Source organism: Mauremys reevesii, linkage group 10 (assembly GCF_016161935.1).
Source record: "Mauremys reevesii isolate NIE-2019 linkage group 10, ASM1616193v1, whole genome shotgun sequence".
Classification (NCBI taxonomy): domain Eukaryota; kingdom Metazoa; phylum Chordata; order Testudines; family Geoemydidae; genus Mauremys; species Mauremys reevesii.
In genome coordinates this window covers 12,540,934-12,558,320 of record NC_052632.1, presented here as the reverse complement: position 1 = coordinate 12,558,320, position 17,387 = coordinate 12,540,934, and the positions used below count along the sequence as shown (strand labels likewise).

The window sequence follows — 17,387 nt, the reverse complement described above, 5'->3', positions numbered from 1 at the left end:
CATTGTCTGTGCTGAGCACAAACCCATAGGCTGTTACCCATCTGACTGTCTGATGGAGTCCACAAAGGAATTTGTTACCAGGCATAATAAATCTTTCATCAGATGGGACTCTGTCAGCCTATCACCATCTTGCTCAGAACCGATACGGTCCAATGGGTATCTGAGAGAGAAATCTGACTAGGTGGACAGAATTTTCACTCTGGCTTTTGTTGTTCGTAGGCTGGGGTTTCAGCATGGGAACCAAGTACCACTTCCACAGCTGGAGGGTATTTGTAATCGTCTGTGTTCTGCCCTGTATCTCTTCACTGGTGGCACTTAAATTCATGCCGGAAAGTCCACGGTTTTTGCTAGAGGTAAGATGACTCATCTGAAAACTGTACTCCAATATCAACTAACAAAGGAGACCTGGTCCTCGCGTGTTTCTGGCTGTCTCTTCACTGCCCTCTCCCCAGCCCCCTGGCCACATACCCACATGTTGGCTTGCCAGTTTCATTTAAAACTTAAGAGACTCTCTGTATTAAGGTGCTAATCACAGAGTACTTTCATTGTATCACTTTTTAATGTTGACATCCGCATCGAACAACAAGCAAAATGCAGACACCTGGGATTTATAAACCCATCAAAGGGTTTGTGTACCTGATTAAAACACAAGCATGTACCCTTTGGGAATTTAAATAGTAGAGCTGGGCAGGAAGAGGAGTGAAGGGCAAGAAATAGACGCAGGATAAAATACATGGGGGGTTGGATCTCAGACCAGCAGAGGAAGTGCACTACTCACACAGCTGAAGGGACAGAATATAATTATTTATTGTTATCACCTTGCACTTATTGTACATAGCACCTTTTACCTGAGGCTCTCAAAGCAGCTGACATACACGGATTAAACCTCAGACCCACCGTGATGTAGGTAAGTATTATTTATTCCCAGTTTATAGATGGAACAACTGAGGCACATCAAATTGCCCAAGGTTACACAGCAAGTTATTAGCAGAGCTGGGAAGAGAACCATGTCTCCAGACATACCCTCTGCTTAGCCTGGAGACAACACTTTGCCTAACTCCCACCTCCCAAATAATAATTATGGAGTGGTTTCCTTCTTCTACCACAAAACTACTGCACAGTCAGCAAATATAAACCTTGATGGTTCAGCCTTCTGCCCTCTGCTTCTCCCTCCTCAACACACGATGCGGCACGGCACTGCTCCGTTACACCTGGGCCTCCACAGCTGGTTCCCTGTGTCATTTTTAAAACCACATGACTGGAGACCATAGTATTTAATGGCTGACTTGAGATGTTCTTCCTTTGGTGTTTCCAGATAGGTAAACATGATGAAGCCTGGATGATTCTCAAGCAAGTTCATGATACCAACATGCGGGCCAAGGGGGAGCCAGAGAGGGTGTTTACGGTGAGTGTGGTTTCCTTCTGGAAAGCAGTAATACTGTGGTAAAGAGGTCACTGGCTCATGGGAGCCTTCATATGCCAGGTGTTGGTTTGGAATCTGCTTTAGTAAGCACCAGAGCTGCCTTATTCTCCCCCTGTGGTTTCCAGCTTCTCACACACTATGTGACCTCCAACAGCCAGAAAGGAGAATGGGAAAAGATAAGGACTGCACACTTCAGGCCATACACCAGCCTTGTTTTGCGGTGCTCAATCCCAGGAAAGTCGGTGAGAGTTGTATATGCCTGGGGATAAAGCACAGTGGATAGCCCAGCAGCTTTCCAGTTATACTCAGACATCTAATTGCTCTGTTCTAGGAGCAAAGTAAATGAGAGGGACATTACTCATGTGGGAAATCCGGATGACTCCTTTCTCCATTCCAGCTTCTAATCAAACTCTGATTAAGCTCCATGTACTCCCTAATGAGCTTCCCAAATCCCATCTGCCTGGTAGCCTGCCTTTAATCTCTCCGGAGGAAAGTGAGGTGAATGATTATTACGCCCTGGGCCAATGCTCAGAGTGAAAAATTTGAACTGGGCAGAGACTAATTCAGTGAGTTTAGAGAAGGCGTGTGGTGGGGTTAATTGTAAATCGCAGTGAGTGTGTTGTAAACAGTGAGTGCACCCGCTAGGGAATGCTCCTTGAATTAGGTTGTTATGTCAGAGAAGGTACATACCCTTAAAGACAGGAGGGAGGGAAGAAAAATTTGGCTGCAGAATTCAGCTTTATGGTGCAAAAAGCCCGATTAACTGGTAAGAGGAGTTATGGAGGAACACTGTCCATAATGAATGAGCCCATCAATAATACAAGAGATTAATTTACTGTACCTCCAAGTGTGCTAAGACTCCAGAGTCAGAAAATGGCTTAATGAGCCTGAGCTATTTCCAGAGCACAAGCTATTCGACTGCTGTGAAATAAAAAGAAAGAAAGAAAGAAAGAAAGAAAGGAAGTTGTCTGCTCCTCTAAAACTGGGGTGGTCAGTCATGCTGCAGATCTATAAGCTGTGGCAAACAGGACGCTGCATGTTTCAGATGCTCTCCCCTCTGCTGCATGCCCCTTATTAAGGAACTGTCCCCACCTCCCACTTTTAATATAGAGCAGCAGTCTCAATCCACACCAGCTTCTCTCCTACTTGCACTGGGATAAGCTGGGCACATTCATATTGTAATGTGAGACTGACCATCCTCATGAGTCCCCCTCTGAGCCAATGCTGCTCCTGGATTAAAACCATGTATTGTCTATCACTCCTGTGTCAAATCCACGTATACCTGCTCCTGCATCTGATGATCCTAAAGGCTCCTGTTTGGACTCAGTCTGTCAAACTATACTGCACTCATGAACACTTATTATTCCAGCTAATTATGTCATATTTGCTATATGTCATAATGGTCTGAAATATTGTACTTCAGATCTGGAGTTTGGCTGTTGAATCAAGATTTACTGAAACCTCCTGGCACAGACAGGCAATGAGCTCTCCTTGCCCTGTACTTTCCACTTGAAGTTATATTTTGGTAATTGGCCGGCAGGAGCCAGTCAGTCATGCACCAGCTGTTACTGGGACAATTCCCAGATCTGACATTTAAACAGTTCCTGTCAGGAGAACATAGACACTATCTTATCGAGTTGGGTGAATCATTCATACTGAATGAATTATTCAGTGAATTTCACCTCTTTTTCTGCATGTGAACAGATTGTGATTTTCTTGAATATGTTCTTTACTCAAAATACTTTCTGTGACTGATTCCTAGGTTATAACCCATTCACGAGCACTTACTTACAAGGTATTCAATATTCAAAATTCAGGCTATTTTGACTGGACAAATTAGTCATATGGTATGTTTCTGTTCCCTGATTGGATGAGTTTTCTGATGCAAACATACACATTTATGCACTCAGAAATGACTTTCCACAAATATTCTTCCATTGGCACTTAAAATTTGCTGTGTTAGAGAATGCTTTTGCCAGTTGCATTTGAGAAAAGAGAACATGAAAGCAGTTGAAGCAAGTTTGTTTAAAACTGTATTAACTATTCACTGAAAGTTTTAGCAGTAATTGTCAGCTCTAATTACCGGGCAGATTCTTAAAGGCATCAAGATCACATAGTGTATGTGTGTTAGCTTAACGTGTCCAGGGTCAATTGCTGAAACTTTGGTTTGTGTTTTTCAGGTTGCCCACATCAAAACTCCAAAGCAAATAGATGAGTTTATTGAAATCCAGAGCTCAACAGGGTCATGGTACCAGCGCTGGTTGGTCAGAATCATGACCACATTAAAACAGGTATGGAGCATGAGGACTGTCCCACAAGAGCTTTTGATGTGTTGAGATTCTGATTCACATTCACAGCATCCCTCGGGTTACTATGTAGGATAAATGGGCCTGGGTTCTGGTAGCATTTGCTATACTCCTCCACCCCATCTCTTCTTAACCCAAGCCACCAACGAGTTCCTGAACTGATTAGCTTAACTGATATACTGTATATGGCTAAAGGAAGACCTCAAGGTCAGACCACAGCACACAAGTATCTGATTTCCCTTCCACTTGTATGAACACTCTGCTGGTCAAACCTAACAGAGAATACTATCCCCAGTGAATGAATTAAAATTCTGTCTGTTTAATGGTGCTGTTTGCTAAGGCAGAGTCTCCAGGATTATAATATAAACATTTTGGCCAGCTATGGATTTCACACCTGCCATTCTACTGCCCACCACACCTGCCCAGAACTTCACAGCAGCTGTGGGGTTAAACCTAGATTCTTAGTCTCCAGAAGCACAAGCTCCTGCCACTTGAAGTAAAGAAGAATCTCCCTTAGTTGTTAGCAGTCTAGGTTCTATGAGACACAATTAAGCAGCTCCAGATCCATTTAGTGGAGGGCAGTGTCACATGTACACACTAGCCAGCTCATTATAGATATGCTTATACTGAAGGATACTGGAGCAAAGCTTCACGAACATTGTCCCCTCAGGTCCTCATATGTATCTCATGAAATATAGTTTGGAACAAACACTGGGATCTAAACAGATCATCCATCTTCCTTAAATGAGCTCTCTTCATTGTTAATATTAAATTCATGACCTGGTCAGAAATGAATCGTTCAAGATCTCTGCTGGGATTTCTCTGTGTGACTGACCTCTTCCCATGGATTTGTAGGTCTGGGACAACCTGCTGTATTGCTTGACAGCCCAGTACAAGATGAATACACTGATTCTGGCTATGGTTTGGTTTTCAATGGCCTTTAGGTAAGTCACTTCTGTAACTTTCTCAAGAAACAGTAGCCATCTGAGGGCTTAGTTGTTGCAGTCAGGGTCCATCTACAATGAAATGTGCTCTCAGCTTTTGTGGGATTAACTGCATAGAAATAAATTGTTACGAAAATCAAATTTTGCCCCCTTGATCCTATTTTAAAGAGTCAGAGCCGTGGTCTGCTAAGTATCTATATTTTACTCAGTGATATAACTGCCCATAACAGAGAGTTTAATATACCTTGAACAAACCAGGCCATGGGGAAGAAGAATTGGTAGCCTTTTACTTCTAGGTCCCGTGTCTGAATCCTGTCTATATTAGTAGTGTCGAAAAGTAATTGCTACCAGTTGGCTGGCTGTTCATTGGTCTGTGTCAACTAAGTGGGTGGATCTAAGTCCACTTAAGAACAAATTAGTGTTCACACTATGGACACCACCCCCTGATCTGGTGATAAAGATGAGCAAATAGTTTATAATAAAAAATGCCTTTCTGTTCATAGAACATCTGTGAATGGATCATGGCTTTCTTGAATACAACCATGATTCAAAAATATTAGAAAAAATGTTAGATGATTTTCCTAAGCTCTGTGGCATGTACTATGCTGTTTAATTGTGATTAGTCACATACAGCACATGGTGTAGTTTCTGATCCTTGTGCAGATGAATGTAATTTATGGTCGGGCTTCTGGTGTGAATGCTCGTGGGAAGTGATTTTACAATTCTCTTTTGCAGAGAATTAGGGAATGTGTAGTTAACCTTTGCTTTCCACAAGGAGCCATGCTAATGCAACTTGATTGCACTTGCTCCAGAAAGTGAATGCAAAAGAACCACAGACACAAAAAAGTGAATTTGTTAACAAAATTGGAATTCAATATATATAGAATATATTTACTGTATTTACTCATCTCTTGTTGGCACCAATGGTGCCTTCTTCATTGGCAACCTCAACTGATAATTCAAGGGCTGAGAATTCCCTAGAGACTGAACTACACCTCTACCCCAATATAACGCTGCCCTCGGGAGCCAAAAAATCATACTGCGTTATAGGTGAAACCATGTTATATCGAACTTGCTTTGATCCACTGGAGCGTGCAGCCCCGCCCCGCTGGAGCGCTGCTTTACCACTTTATATCTGAATTTGTGTTCTATCGGGTCGCGTTATATCGGGGTAGAGGTGTACCTGCTTGTCACTTAAGGCAGTTGGTCCCTCCAAGGCAGGTTTTGCCATTGCCCATGACATTCCTGTGCTGTGGATAAATGGAAGACTTTGCTCTCCAGTCTGTCAATCTGACACTTTTCCCCAGCACTAAATTTACCTAAAAGCACTGTCAGAGAACCAAAAATTAGAGCTGCTTACAAGTCAGATATTGTGCAGGGCCAACACCAAAATATGTGTAAACGTTATCCTGAACATACCCCTTTCCTCTCCTTGCTGCAGTTACTATGGCCTTACTGTCTGGTTCCCTGACATGATCCGATATCTCCAGAATGAGGAGTATGAATCCCGACTCAAAATCTTCCATCAGGAACATGTAACGCACGTCACCATAAACTTCACACTGGAAAACCAGATCCATAGGAATGGGGTATTTCTCAATATTAAGTAAGTGAATGTAACCTGATTTCCTTTATATCTGGGGGATGAGGGCATATGGTTCAATAAAACATGGCACATATCATTTCAGGAGAAAGAGATGAAATTTTCAAGCATTTGAATGCTCCCCAGGCTTTACCTCATACTAGTAAGGGGTAGCAGTGGATTGGACATTCTAGATCAGGGATCGGCAACCTTTGGCATGCAGCCCACCAGGGAAAGCCCCTGGCGGGCTGGGCCGGTTTGTTTACCTGCAGCGTCTGCAGTTTCGGCTGATTGCAGCTCCCACTGGCCGCGGTTCACTGTCCCCGGCCAATGGGGGCTGCGGGAAGCGGTGCAGGCCAAGGGATGTACTGGCTGCCCTTCCGCAGCCCACATTGGCCTGGAGCGGCGAACCACGGCCAGTGGGAGCTGCGATCGGCCGAACCTGCGTGCCAGAGGTTGCTGATCCCTGTTCTAGATCATTAGCAGTCTGGGAATGTTGGTGATCACCAGTTCATGACTCTCTGAAGTTTTAGAATACAGCCAGTTTTTCAAACTAATCAGACAGTGCAAATTGGGTAATTACCTGGGCAAGTTGCCGGTTAAGCATGTTTACTGTTTGTACACACAGTTATCTGATTTAAGCATGCAGTTACAATAACTGCATTGTGATACAGCAAGGCCAGAGGGCAGCAGGAGAGTGTTAGCAGGGAGCCTTATTCCCTGCAAGGGGTGGAAGGTTTGCTATAGATTAACTAGAGCACCTGAAGCCAATTAGAGTACCAGCAGTGAGTCACATGATATAAACCCCCTGCTTCAGGTCAGACAGTGTGGGTTGTTGGAGCAGGAAGGTTTGGTTGGAGCAGAGAGCGGTTTGAAGGAGTTGAAGCAGAGAACAGTTTTGAAGAGAGACAAAAGGAAAGTTTGGAAGAGTGCTGCGGTGGGCTGAGAAGTCCAAAACCCCTAGGTAAGGGGCACCTGGCTTGTGTAGAAGGAAGGCAAGAAGCCCCTCCACAAGCTGAAGGGCAGGAGAGGGAAGTAACCCAGGGGAAGAAACCACCAGTACAAGTGGTTCACCACTAACCTCAGGGCCCCTGGGTTGGGACCTGGAGAAGAGGGCGGGCCCAGGTCCCTCCCTCTCCACTCCACTCCTCAAGGACACTAGTGGGGTAATTAAAAATACCGGTTCAGAGGCAAGCAATGGCGCCCTGAGCCTTCCCCAAAGAAGAGAAAGTGCGAGACCCAGCATAACAGTACCGGCAATTTGCCACAGCCTGCAGAAATTAGACATGCATTTCTACTCAAAACACATATCGAACTTGTTTGAAATCTTGGCCATTAAGTTGCCATTCCGTAGCAAGGCAGTCTAGCATTTAGTGGTACTGTATAAATAGGGCCCTCAGCATCAGGTGTGTCTTATGCTCCCTTTCATGTCATGCTGTCAACTTCCTAGGAAATCTAATTGCTCTTGAGGCTGGGGCCAGTTTAAAGGAAGATTTAGGGCCAGGCAGAGAGGAATGACAGTCTAGTGGTTAACATTCTATCCTGTGACCCGTGAGACCCAAGTGAAAGTCCCTGATCTGCCACAGACTTCCCATATAACCTGGGGTGAGTCACTCAATCTCTCTTTGTCTCAGTTCCCTATCTGTACAATGGGAGCAATAGCACTGCCTTACCTCTTGGGATGATGTGAAGATAAATCCATTGAAAGATTGTGAGGAGCCCTTGAGGGCCATAGAAGTACCTCAGATAGACTGTGTCAGGTCCTACTTATGCCACCTGTAATTGCCATGCTTATAGTATTTGTGCCAGCAGTGCGTGTGGTCTGATCTCTTGGATACACTCCTGGGGAGACACGGTGCCACAAAGGGTATGGCCAGGGATGAGGAAAAGGTGGGCCCATGATCCTATCTCAATTCTTTACCATCAGGCTGGCAGCAACAAGGGCGTGCATAAGCACTTCTGGTCTGAAAACACACACGTGTGGATTTGAAACTCACTTTCAATGAATCCTCATGCCTGTTACTGTGACATCTGTTTTCAGCATATATGTTTTGCCAGTTGAACTTAGTCATTTGAGAAAGATAAACCCCAAGCCCCCAGTAAAGCCATGCACACAGCCAATGCAACATTATGTAAATTAAGAGTGGAAAGAATATTTGTAGGACCCATCTTTTTGCATTATTCACCCAGCTAGGCATAACTCTCATTTTGTGGGAAACACCACGTGCAAACCCATGGAGTATCAAGGGCCGCTTTCTACAGATTGTGTGCTCTTTCTACTCTGCTCTCTCTACACCCCACCCCATTTATCCACACCTACAGTCCTAAAGAAGTGTGTTTGAGGAATTCCTTTCCCAGAATTCGTCTCCTACCAGGCTCACATGTCCTCCTGATGGGACCTTCTTCATCTGGGACCAGTGCATGTGGAGTCAGAGCATGTGGGATTGCTCTCTTTGGGTCCAGAGGTGGCTTTCTTCTCTTTCCTTAGGACACACTGACATCTAGTGGTCCTGGGCAAGAAAGATTTGTTTCCTTTTTAAATATACTTTCCACTTTTGGTTCCTGAAAGCAAACACTTCTGTGCTCCCTTAAAGCTATTATTTACCATAGCCACCATTCTGCACCATCACAGTTAGTATGAGTTTTGCCATTGACTTTGTATCTGTCTCACAAATTTCTTCCACACCCACCCTTGCCAACTCAAAACAAAATATATTGGCCAGATCCTTAGTTAATGCTTTGAAGTCAATTTACACCCGCTGAAGATCTTTCCCTATGTAATTGTAAGACATGTATCCATCATCACTGGGATTAGTTTGTATGTGGTATCTCTTTTCCCTACCCTGGGTCTAGTTTTTCTTTTTGGTCTTTCTGGTTTGAAAGCTCTTTGGGGATTGGGACTGTGTTGTCTTCTGCATCTGTACAGCATGGAGAATGTATTGAGCACTACCACAATATAAACAATGAAAATGATGGAGGGTCTGTGACGGGGTAGCGTGCCACACCCCTGCCTTTTCCACAAACACTGGCTGCTCTGAGACCTTATTGCTTGGAAATGCCACTGTATAGATTATTTTCAATGTTTTAATCCCTCCATCATACATAACAATGTCTCTATGCCTTTACACGCTGTATCTCAACTTTCTAACTCCTTCTCCAAAGGCTGGGGAGATAAGGTGACTCTACTTCGAGGACCCCCTTTGTCGAGGTCTTGTAGCTTTCTGGTTGGTTGGTTTGTTTCTCTCTCCCATTTTCTCTTCCTCACCCGAGCACTCCTTCCTGTGCCCTTTTGTACAGCTTCCCTGTTAATGGCTAATTGGCTCATTGACTCACTAGCTCCAATCTGGCCTGATAATCAGGTACACCTCTGTCCAATTAGGCCTTTTCTAGGGGAACCTAATTAGTACAAACAGTGACCAGGGTGCTGGCTCAAGTGCTAGCCCTCAGCACTCTGTTACAGGGACCATGTCCACCTGTCTAAATGGAAATTCACCCCGTCGCCTTCTAGGTGTTACAACATAAATTACTCACATAGGTCCAAATAGACTTAGACTCTCTAAAATTTCAGCTGCACATGTGCCTCCTGGGAGGAATACATTATGGACCCAGAGTCACCATCCTACAGGTCACATTTTATTTTACTCCTAGTAGTTGAAAACTACATGGCATTCCCTATCGCTATTGTCTGTTTCCATTTGTCAAACATTGTTTTGGGTTACGTCCATGTGTTTCTAATGGAACTTGACATCAGTGTGGCCTTTTCATGGCTGCTTCTTTGTTTATGCCCAATCATCCTGGGTGAGACCACTACTGCAATAGGATGCAAGCCCTCCTCTTCCCTCCCCAAAATCCAACCTAACAGGAAGTGTGTTCAGTGGTTAAAGTGCAGGGCATCCAGCTAGGACTCCTGTCTCTGCCACTGAGTAACTACATGACCTTGGATAAATCACTTCTTTCTCTTTTGCCTTCCAACTCATCCAGCTTCCCTCTATTTAAATTGGAGATAATATTGACTGACACTGCAGTGATGCTGTTGTGAAGCTTTGTTAATGGATGGCTGTAATATGTTTTGGATGAAAAATGCTACAGAAGGACCAGTTGATAGATTCATAGACTTTAAGGCCAGAAGGGACCATTATGATCTAGTCTGACCTCTTGCACGTTGCAGGCCACAGAACCTCACCCACCCACTCCGGTAAAAGATCCATAACCTCTGGCTGAGTTACTGAAGTCCTAAAGTAATGATTTAAAGACTTCAAGTTACAGAGAATCCACCATTTACACTAGTTTAAACCTGCAAGTGACCCGTGCCCCATGGTGCAGAAGAAGATGAAGCCCCTCCAGGATCTCTGCCAATCTGATCTGGGGGAAAATTCCTTCCTGACCTCAAATATGACAACCAGTTAGACCTGAACAGGTGGGCAAGGCCCAACAGCCAGAAACTTGGGAAAGAATTATCTGTAATAACTCAGAGCCTTCCCCATCTAGTGTCCCATCACCGGCCATTGGAGAGATTTGCCACTAGCAGTCGCAGATTGGCTACATGCCATTGTAGGCAGTCCCACCATACCAGCCCCTCCACAAACTTATCAAGCTCAGTCTTGAAGCCAGTTGGGTTTTTTGCCCCCACTGCTCCTTTTGGAAGGCTGTTCCAGAACTTCACTCCTCTGATGGAGGAATCAAAATGGTTGTCGGTCTGGTCCATGGGAACTTACGACAAAACCCCGGGCAGATCCAAGGCTGTTCGGTAGCACAAAGAATTCCTTTAGACTGTAATACAATAGAGCGTCTTTTGGCTCTGGCCAACGAAAGTAAATAGACTACACCCCAAATACTCCCCATCCCACAATCTTTTTTGTTTATAAACTACTATGTGGGCACCGTTGCTGTATGTGAACTCTCATAATGCAAAATTCTAATATAGGATATGGCCCAAGGATGGATGTGTGTGTGTGTGTGTGCGCGTGCATGTGTGTACAGGTATTAAATGTTCTTCCCTTTCAGCCCTCCCTGCATGTTGTCTTGCATTCCTGGTCCTGCTTTGCATCTGTACAGGGCGATGCTCTTCAGCGTTTGTGAAAGGAAATAAGCTTCATTTCCCATCTGCTGTAACCTGGCATGTTTCAGCCGCAGTTAATATAGTCAGGTATTCCTGGGTAGCACTTGGGAATAGCTTCCGAACTATTATCTCCCCACTGGGGAGCAGTCAGACACTGGATGGCAGGATTGGGACAGTGTCTTGGTGAAGGGACTGGGAGCTTGATCGTGCAAAGGGCTGATTATTCAGCTGAGGTGCGGCATGTCCTCAGCTCCTTTTGACTTCAGCGGGCATCCGGGGCACTTGGCACCTTGCAGGATTGAGCTCTGGGTGGGGATGTGACCAGACATACATCTCTGTGGGGAGGAAGGAGCCATCAGCCATGTTATTAACCGTTAGTCCAGTCCCCGTTTGGTTCTTTCCTAGTGCAGTAACTCACTCAGAAGCTGCTCAGACTGTGTTTCAGCACGGCCTGCATCGCATCGTGGTATGACTTATGGCTCCATTTTCCCATCAGCCCTTGGCAGTGAGTTAGCCCTCCCCCCCCCCCCGATGCCATGCAACTGCTGTTCAGAAATCAAACTGCAGGGAGAGGGCTCTTTAAAGGCCTTGGAGAACAAATGCCTCACAGGCTAATGCTGAGCAAATGCAAATCAGCCTCAGTTTTGCTGTAACCTCCGAGACCTTTATGGAACACAGGGCTTGATTAGTCTTCATGTAATTTTTGAGCATTAATAATGTCTGTCTGAGGTCTCTTTTGAGAAGCATGTTGCATTAATATAGTGGAGTAAAAACATCAAACTAGGCTCTCTTGCAAAAGCTCAATTAAATTAAGGTGATGGATCTTTTGTTCAAAGCCTTTTATCTAGTGCCTGCCCTGGTCTCATTAACCTGGACAATAACACTTCCACTTACATACACACACCCTTTTGCAACTTCAAAGCTCTTCCTACATATTAATGAATAAATTTTCACAATGCCCCTGTGAGATACTGTAGGTAAGTAAGAGTAGTGTCACCCATCTAAGAAGTGGGTAGCAGATGTCAGGGCCTTGCAGGTTGGCTTCCCATGCAAGGAGAAATCAGCAGTGTGGAGCCTGAGCATATTCCTAGTTTAAATTGTTTTATTTACACTACACACAGTAGTCCTTGAACAAAGGCAGTCACAAACAACATGCAGGTGAATCTCTTCTTCCAAAAATCTAAGCCCAGCTCCAATGCCTCATTCCCAGGAAGCAATTCTGCTTGAATAATTGACTTTAATTGGAGAAATCAAGGCATGGAGAAAACTTGATTGCTGTTTGCAACAGCTCCACAGAAAGAAATGACATCACAATACTAACAACAATGCTGCTTTTCTTCCAGAAATGTACAGTGCTCACATGCTAAGGAAAGGAACTCTGGAAACAATGTGTAACAGCGCCATCTGGTGATTCCCTCCATCATACTGTACAGATGGTGAAAATAAGGCACTGAGATGTTGTCCAAGGCCACAGAGAGAAACAGTGGCAGAGATGGGACTGGAAATTAGGTGTTTGTGCCTCTGAGGCCTCATGCTTAGCCCAATAGATCCGATGGCCTCTAATAAAGGATTTTTTTTATTTACCCTTGGCAAGGGGACGGGAGGAAGAATGGGGACAAGAGGCTCTGCTCAGGGACAGAGAGAGTGCTATGCATTACTGTTGAGTGATACCTTCTCCAGCTGATCCAGCAGCAGTATTGACAGGATCTGTAGCCAGTCCTCCTTCACTGAAAGGGTGGATTGGTTTGATGTGAGGACTCTGAGGAACGAAGCAGGTGCAGGGAATCCTAGATGACCTGTGTCTACTAAAACAACCCCTTTCTTGCATTCACACAACACCTTTCCTCAGGAACCCCAGAAACCACCATTGTCACTCTGTGTGACCACATTATTTACACGTTAGGAAGTTATTGGAATGGTCACTGAGCGCTTTGTGCTTACTCACTGCTGCTTGGGTGGGGCTTCTTTTCCTGCCCTGCAGGTTTGCTAAGATGAAATTCAAATATGTGACTTTTGAGGACATGCTGTTTGAGGAATGCTATTTTGAAGATGTGACATCCAGCGATACCGTCTTCAAAAACTGCACCATTTTATCCACTGTCTTCTATAACACTGGTAAGGGGATTCCTGGCTTGGTCTAGCCCAAAGGTGGGCAAACTACAGCCTGTGGGACCTTCCTGCCTGGCCCCTGAGCTCCTGGCCTGGAAGGCTGCCCCCAACCCCTCCCCTGCTGTTCCCCCTCTCCCACAGCCTCAGCTCGCTCCACCGCTGGTGCAATGCTCTGGGTGGCAGGGCTGCGAGCTCCTGGGGCAGCAAAGCTGCAGAATCCAGCCTGACCCAGTGCTCTGTGCTGTGTGATGGTGATGGTGTGCCTGCCTCCAGCTGGGCGGTGCGGCTGTAGTGCTGCCAGCCACCAGTGCTCCAGGCAGCACGGTAAGGGGGCAGGGAGCAGGGGATGGATAGAGGGCAGGAGAACTTGGGGTGGTGGTCAGGGGAGCGGGGGTGTGGATAGGGGTCGGGGCAGTCAGAGGGTGGGGAACGGGGTGTTGAAGGGGGGCAGGGGTTCCGGGGAAGCAGTCAGGAATGAGCGGAGGGGTTGGATAGGGCGGCGGGGGGCAGTCATGGGCAGAGGTTCTGGAGGCAGGCAGGGGTTCCGGGGAGGCCATCAGGATTGGGGGGGGGGGTTGGATGGGCTGGCAGGGGGCAATCAGGGGCAGGGGTCATGGGGGCAGTCATGGGACAGGGAGAAGGGGTGGTTGGATGGGGCAGGGGTCCCGGGGGGGGGGCTGTCAGTGAACAGGGGGGTTCGATGGGGCAGGAATCCTGAGGGGGCCAGATAGGGGGTGGGAGCTGGGCCACGACCCCCTCCCCTAACCAGCCCTCCATACAATTTCTGAAACCCGATGCGGCCCTCAGGCCAAAAAGTTTGCCCGCCCCTGGTCTAGTGTGTGGAACAATGTGCATGTCTGAGTTGTGGTGAACGGTTTGTAGTGGGGCTTTAGAAGTGTGTGTGTTGTGCTGTGACAGTGATCAGGGAATAAGAAGGAGGAAGTCAAACAAGAGACCAACTGTGGTGTTAGCTCTATGACTATGGTGAACTTCTGTAGAACCAGGTCTACATATTACACTTGCCTTAAAATGTACGGTGAACTAGAATTTTCCCATCTTTCAAGACCTAAGTACCAGCCCATGCACATATGTGTCTGAGTCACAAAATTTACATTGAGATCAGGATTTTGCCAGAGATTAAGACTGCTCCCATCTGCAGCTTCTGTCTCGTCTTTAATTTCAGGTAGCTCTTGGTGAGGGATTTAGGGCAGATCAGACAGTTATATTCCCAGCCTTCCTTAATTGCACTGCTCATGGTGTCATTGACTGCTGCAGCAGAAACTCAGAAAAAATGAATTCATACCTTGGCATGTTAAAGTAATAGAGGAACTGATTAAACAAGTTTGGCTTAAAATAGTCATTTTTCAGCCTATAGCCAGCTTCTGATTTGGGATCTCAAGCAGCTTAACTAATTTAATTCATTCATTTATTAATTTTAAAAGAGCTTTTCACTTACCCTTTAACTGAAAATAAACCACTGGATGATGAAAATTGCAGCCTGTAGCACCAGCTCCTGGGCTATTGTTCATCACTGGTTGAAATGCCAAGCAATTAGGGCCAAATTATGGCTGCTCCAGCATGGGTGCGTTAAAATGGTGCTCCTCTTCCCTTTAGTGCAGAAGGCAGGCATAATGCTGTAGCCAGCACTCCCAAAGCACTGGAGGGTAGGGAGATGATAGACGCTGAAGAAGCCAGATGAGGCCGTTTGAGTGTATGTGCATGACCCTGTTCCCTGCATATCAGTGAATACAAGAAGGTGCACAGGCTTATATTTGTTCTATATGTGTTGCCTACAGTGGCCTTTCACATAGTATGCCTGCTTCTGGCTACTCAGGCATGTCGTCTCCAGCTACCTCCACTCAGGCGGGGAACACCTTTCCACGCCGGTGTGCCTCCATCTAAACTGAGCTCAGAATGTACCCTTATTCCCAGCTGCTGTTGCTGCTACACTGAGGGTCCAATCTTTGCCTCTTGCCTTCTCAGATCTTTATGAAGACAAATTCATCGAGTGCAGGTTTATAAATGTCACCTTCCTGCACCAGAAGGAGGGATGTCACCTGGACTTCGAGCAGGAAAACGACTTCCTAATTTATCTCGTCAGTTTCCTGGGTAGTTTGTCCGTGTTGCCTGGCAACATCATCTCAGCACTACTCATGGACAAAATAGGAAGGATAAAGATGATTGGTGAGTGAAGATGATGGTCAACTGACACATCAACCGCTGGGTGCATGGATGACCCTGGGCATAATAAAGGGATATTGTGAATACAAAGGTCCCTCTGTTTCTGTGTGCACAAATGAAAAATGGTCCAGCTAAGCATGTGATGAGTCACTCCAATACCAAATAAAGCAGAGGAGTTGATGGTTCAGTGGGTAGGAGACTAGATGAGGACTTGGGGCATCTGGGTCCTATTTCATAGATTCCTAGATTCTAAGGCCAGAAGGAACCATTCTGATCATCTAGTCCAGTGTTTCTCAACTGGGGCTGCTGCTTGTTTAGGGAAAGCCCCTGGTGGGCAGGGCCGGTTTGTTTACCTGCCGCGTCCGATCACGGGTCCCACTGGCCGTGGTTCACCGCTCCAGGCCAATGGGGGTGGTGGGAAGCACGTCCCTCGGCCTGCGCTGCTTCCAGCAGCCCCCATTGGCCTGGAGCAGAGAACTGCGGCCAGTGGGACCCGTGATCAGCCAGACCTGCGGCAGGTAAACAAACCGGCCCGGCCTGCCAGGGGCTTTTCCTACACAAGCGGCGGCCTCACTTTGAGAACCACTGATCTAATCGGACCTCCTGTGTTACACAGGCCATAGAAACGTATGACTCTGCAACTGACCCTCTGTAATGACTTACACAGAGAGGGGGAGTGACTTGTGCATCTCTACTCCCACCTTTTATGTATTTTGTTTATTTAGACTGTCAGCTCTTCATGGCAAGGGTTGTCTCTTGCCCTGGGTTTGTCCAGTACCTAGCATAATAGGGCTCTGGTCTTAGCTGGGACCTCTAGGCACAGTTACTTGGTTTTGGTTTTCCCGACAGGAAATAGAAACATTGGAAAATCCTCCCAAGGGGAAATTCCCAGCTAGCTCTTGCAAATATTAACAGTGTAGACCCTATATCAGTGAGCCTGAATTGAAGCTAATGAACCATGAATGTTCTCACTTTCTCCCTTGGGCTTGTGCATAAAATGTGTCAGGCAGTCGAATAACATCTTAACTGTATAAAGCACTTGGGGTATCCCTTAATTATAGACTGCAAATTAATCCTGAGACTACGGATGAACCAGGTGATTTGAATGCAATATAACCCGCCCTAACGCCTCACCCAAAACTCAAACCATTTTTCAGCTTCAGCAACCTCCAGACAACTCTTCCCATTCATCGATGTTCATGTTTAATTGCCTCTGCTCATCCTGGGTCCAGCTGGAACTCTGCAATACCACACGAGAGAGCCCGTGTGTGTGGTATCTGCAGGGTGAAACTATTGGTGACATCAGCCTTGTACCAAGAGATTTCCAGCCTGTTTCCTGGCCCCAAAGAGCATCGTTTGGATTTTGTGGAGATCACTCATCTCTAGGGAGAAAATCCATCATCTGAAGACTCTTCTTATTAATGGTGGATTTGGCTGCCCAGAGATGCCAAGAGAATGATGCCAAACTTTTCTCCTTACTTCCCCGGCAGGTGGTTCAATGCTGATTTCTGCAGTATGCTGCTTCTTTCTGTTCTTCGGCAATAGTGAATCTGCAATGATTGGCCTGCAGTGTCTGTTCTGCGGGGCCAACATTGCTGCCTGGAATGCCCTGGACGTGATCACCGTGGAGCTCTATCCCACCAGTAAAAGGTAACTATGCTCAGAATATTCTTCTCTTTGATTTTTATTCTCTGACTTCAGGCACAGCCACTCTCATCTTAAGAGCCCATTACTGAGTTAAAACATATGTGATGGAAGGGTTTTTTAAAAAAAATAAATCTCA

At 46.0% G+C, this 17,387-nt stretch overlaps 1 protein-coding gene and 1 long non-coding RNA gene across 9 annotated transcripts in view; one reads left to right on the top strand and one right to left on the bottom strand.

Annotated features, from left to right (window-relative positions):
* The window catches only part of SV2B (synaptic vesicle glycoprotein 2B), a 116,174-nt gene that overhangs the window by 95,543 nt on the left and 3,244 nt on the right, over positions 1-17,387 (top strand). For 5 of the 8 annotated variants that reach the window (XM_039493173.1, XM_039493170.1, XM_039493171.1 and 2 more), the window contains 8 exons: positions 220-353; positions 1,316-1,405; positions 3,604-3,714; positions 4,585-4,673; positions 6,115-6,279; positions 13,296-13,429; positions 15,407-15,607; positions 17,095-17,254. In XM_039493173.1, coding sequence (XP_039349107.1) covers positions 220-353; positions 1,316-1,405; positions 3,604-3,714; positions 4,585-4,673; positions 6,115-6,279; positions 13,296-13,429; positions 15,407-15,607; positions 17,095-17,254 — 1,084 coding nt within the window. Of the gene's footprint in view, positions 1-219; positions 354-1,315; positions 1,406-2,861; positions 3,219-3,603; positions 3,715-4,584; positions 4,674-6,114; positions 6,280-13,295; positions 13,430-15,406; positions 15,608-17,094; positions 17,255-17,387 lie in introns of those variants that run through there. The other 3 variants (XM_039493177.1, XM_039493176.1, XM_039493175.1) reach the window with 3 other exon arrangements.
* Positions 930-2,750, bottom strand: LOC120374008. The gene is made up of 3 exons (XR_005585851.1): positions 2,706-2,750; positions 2,265-2,344; positions 930-1,682 (listed from the first exon to the last, which is right to left on the bottom strand). It is a non-coding gene; the product is annotated as an uncharacterized LOC120374008 (long non-coding RNA).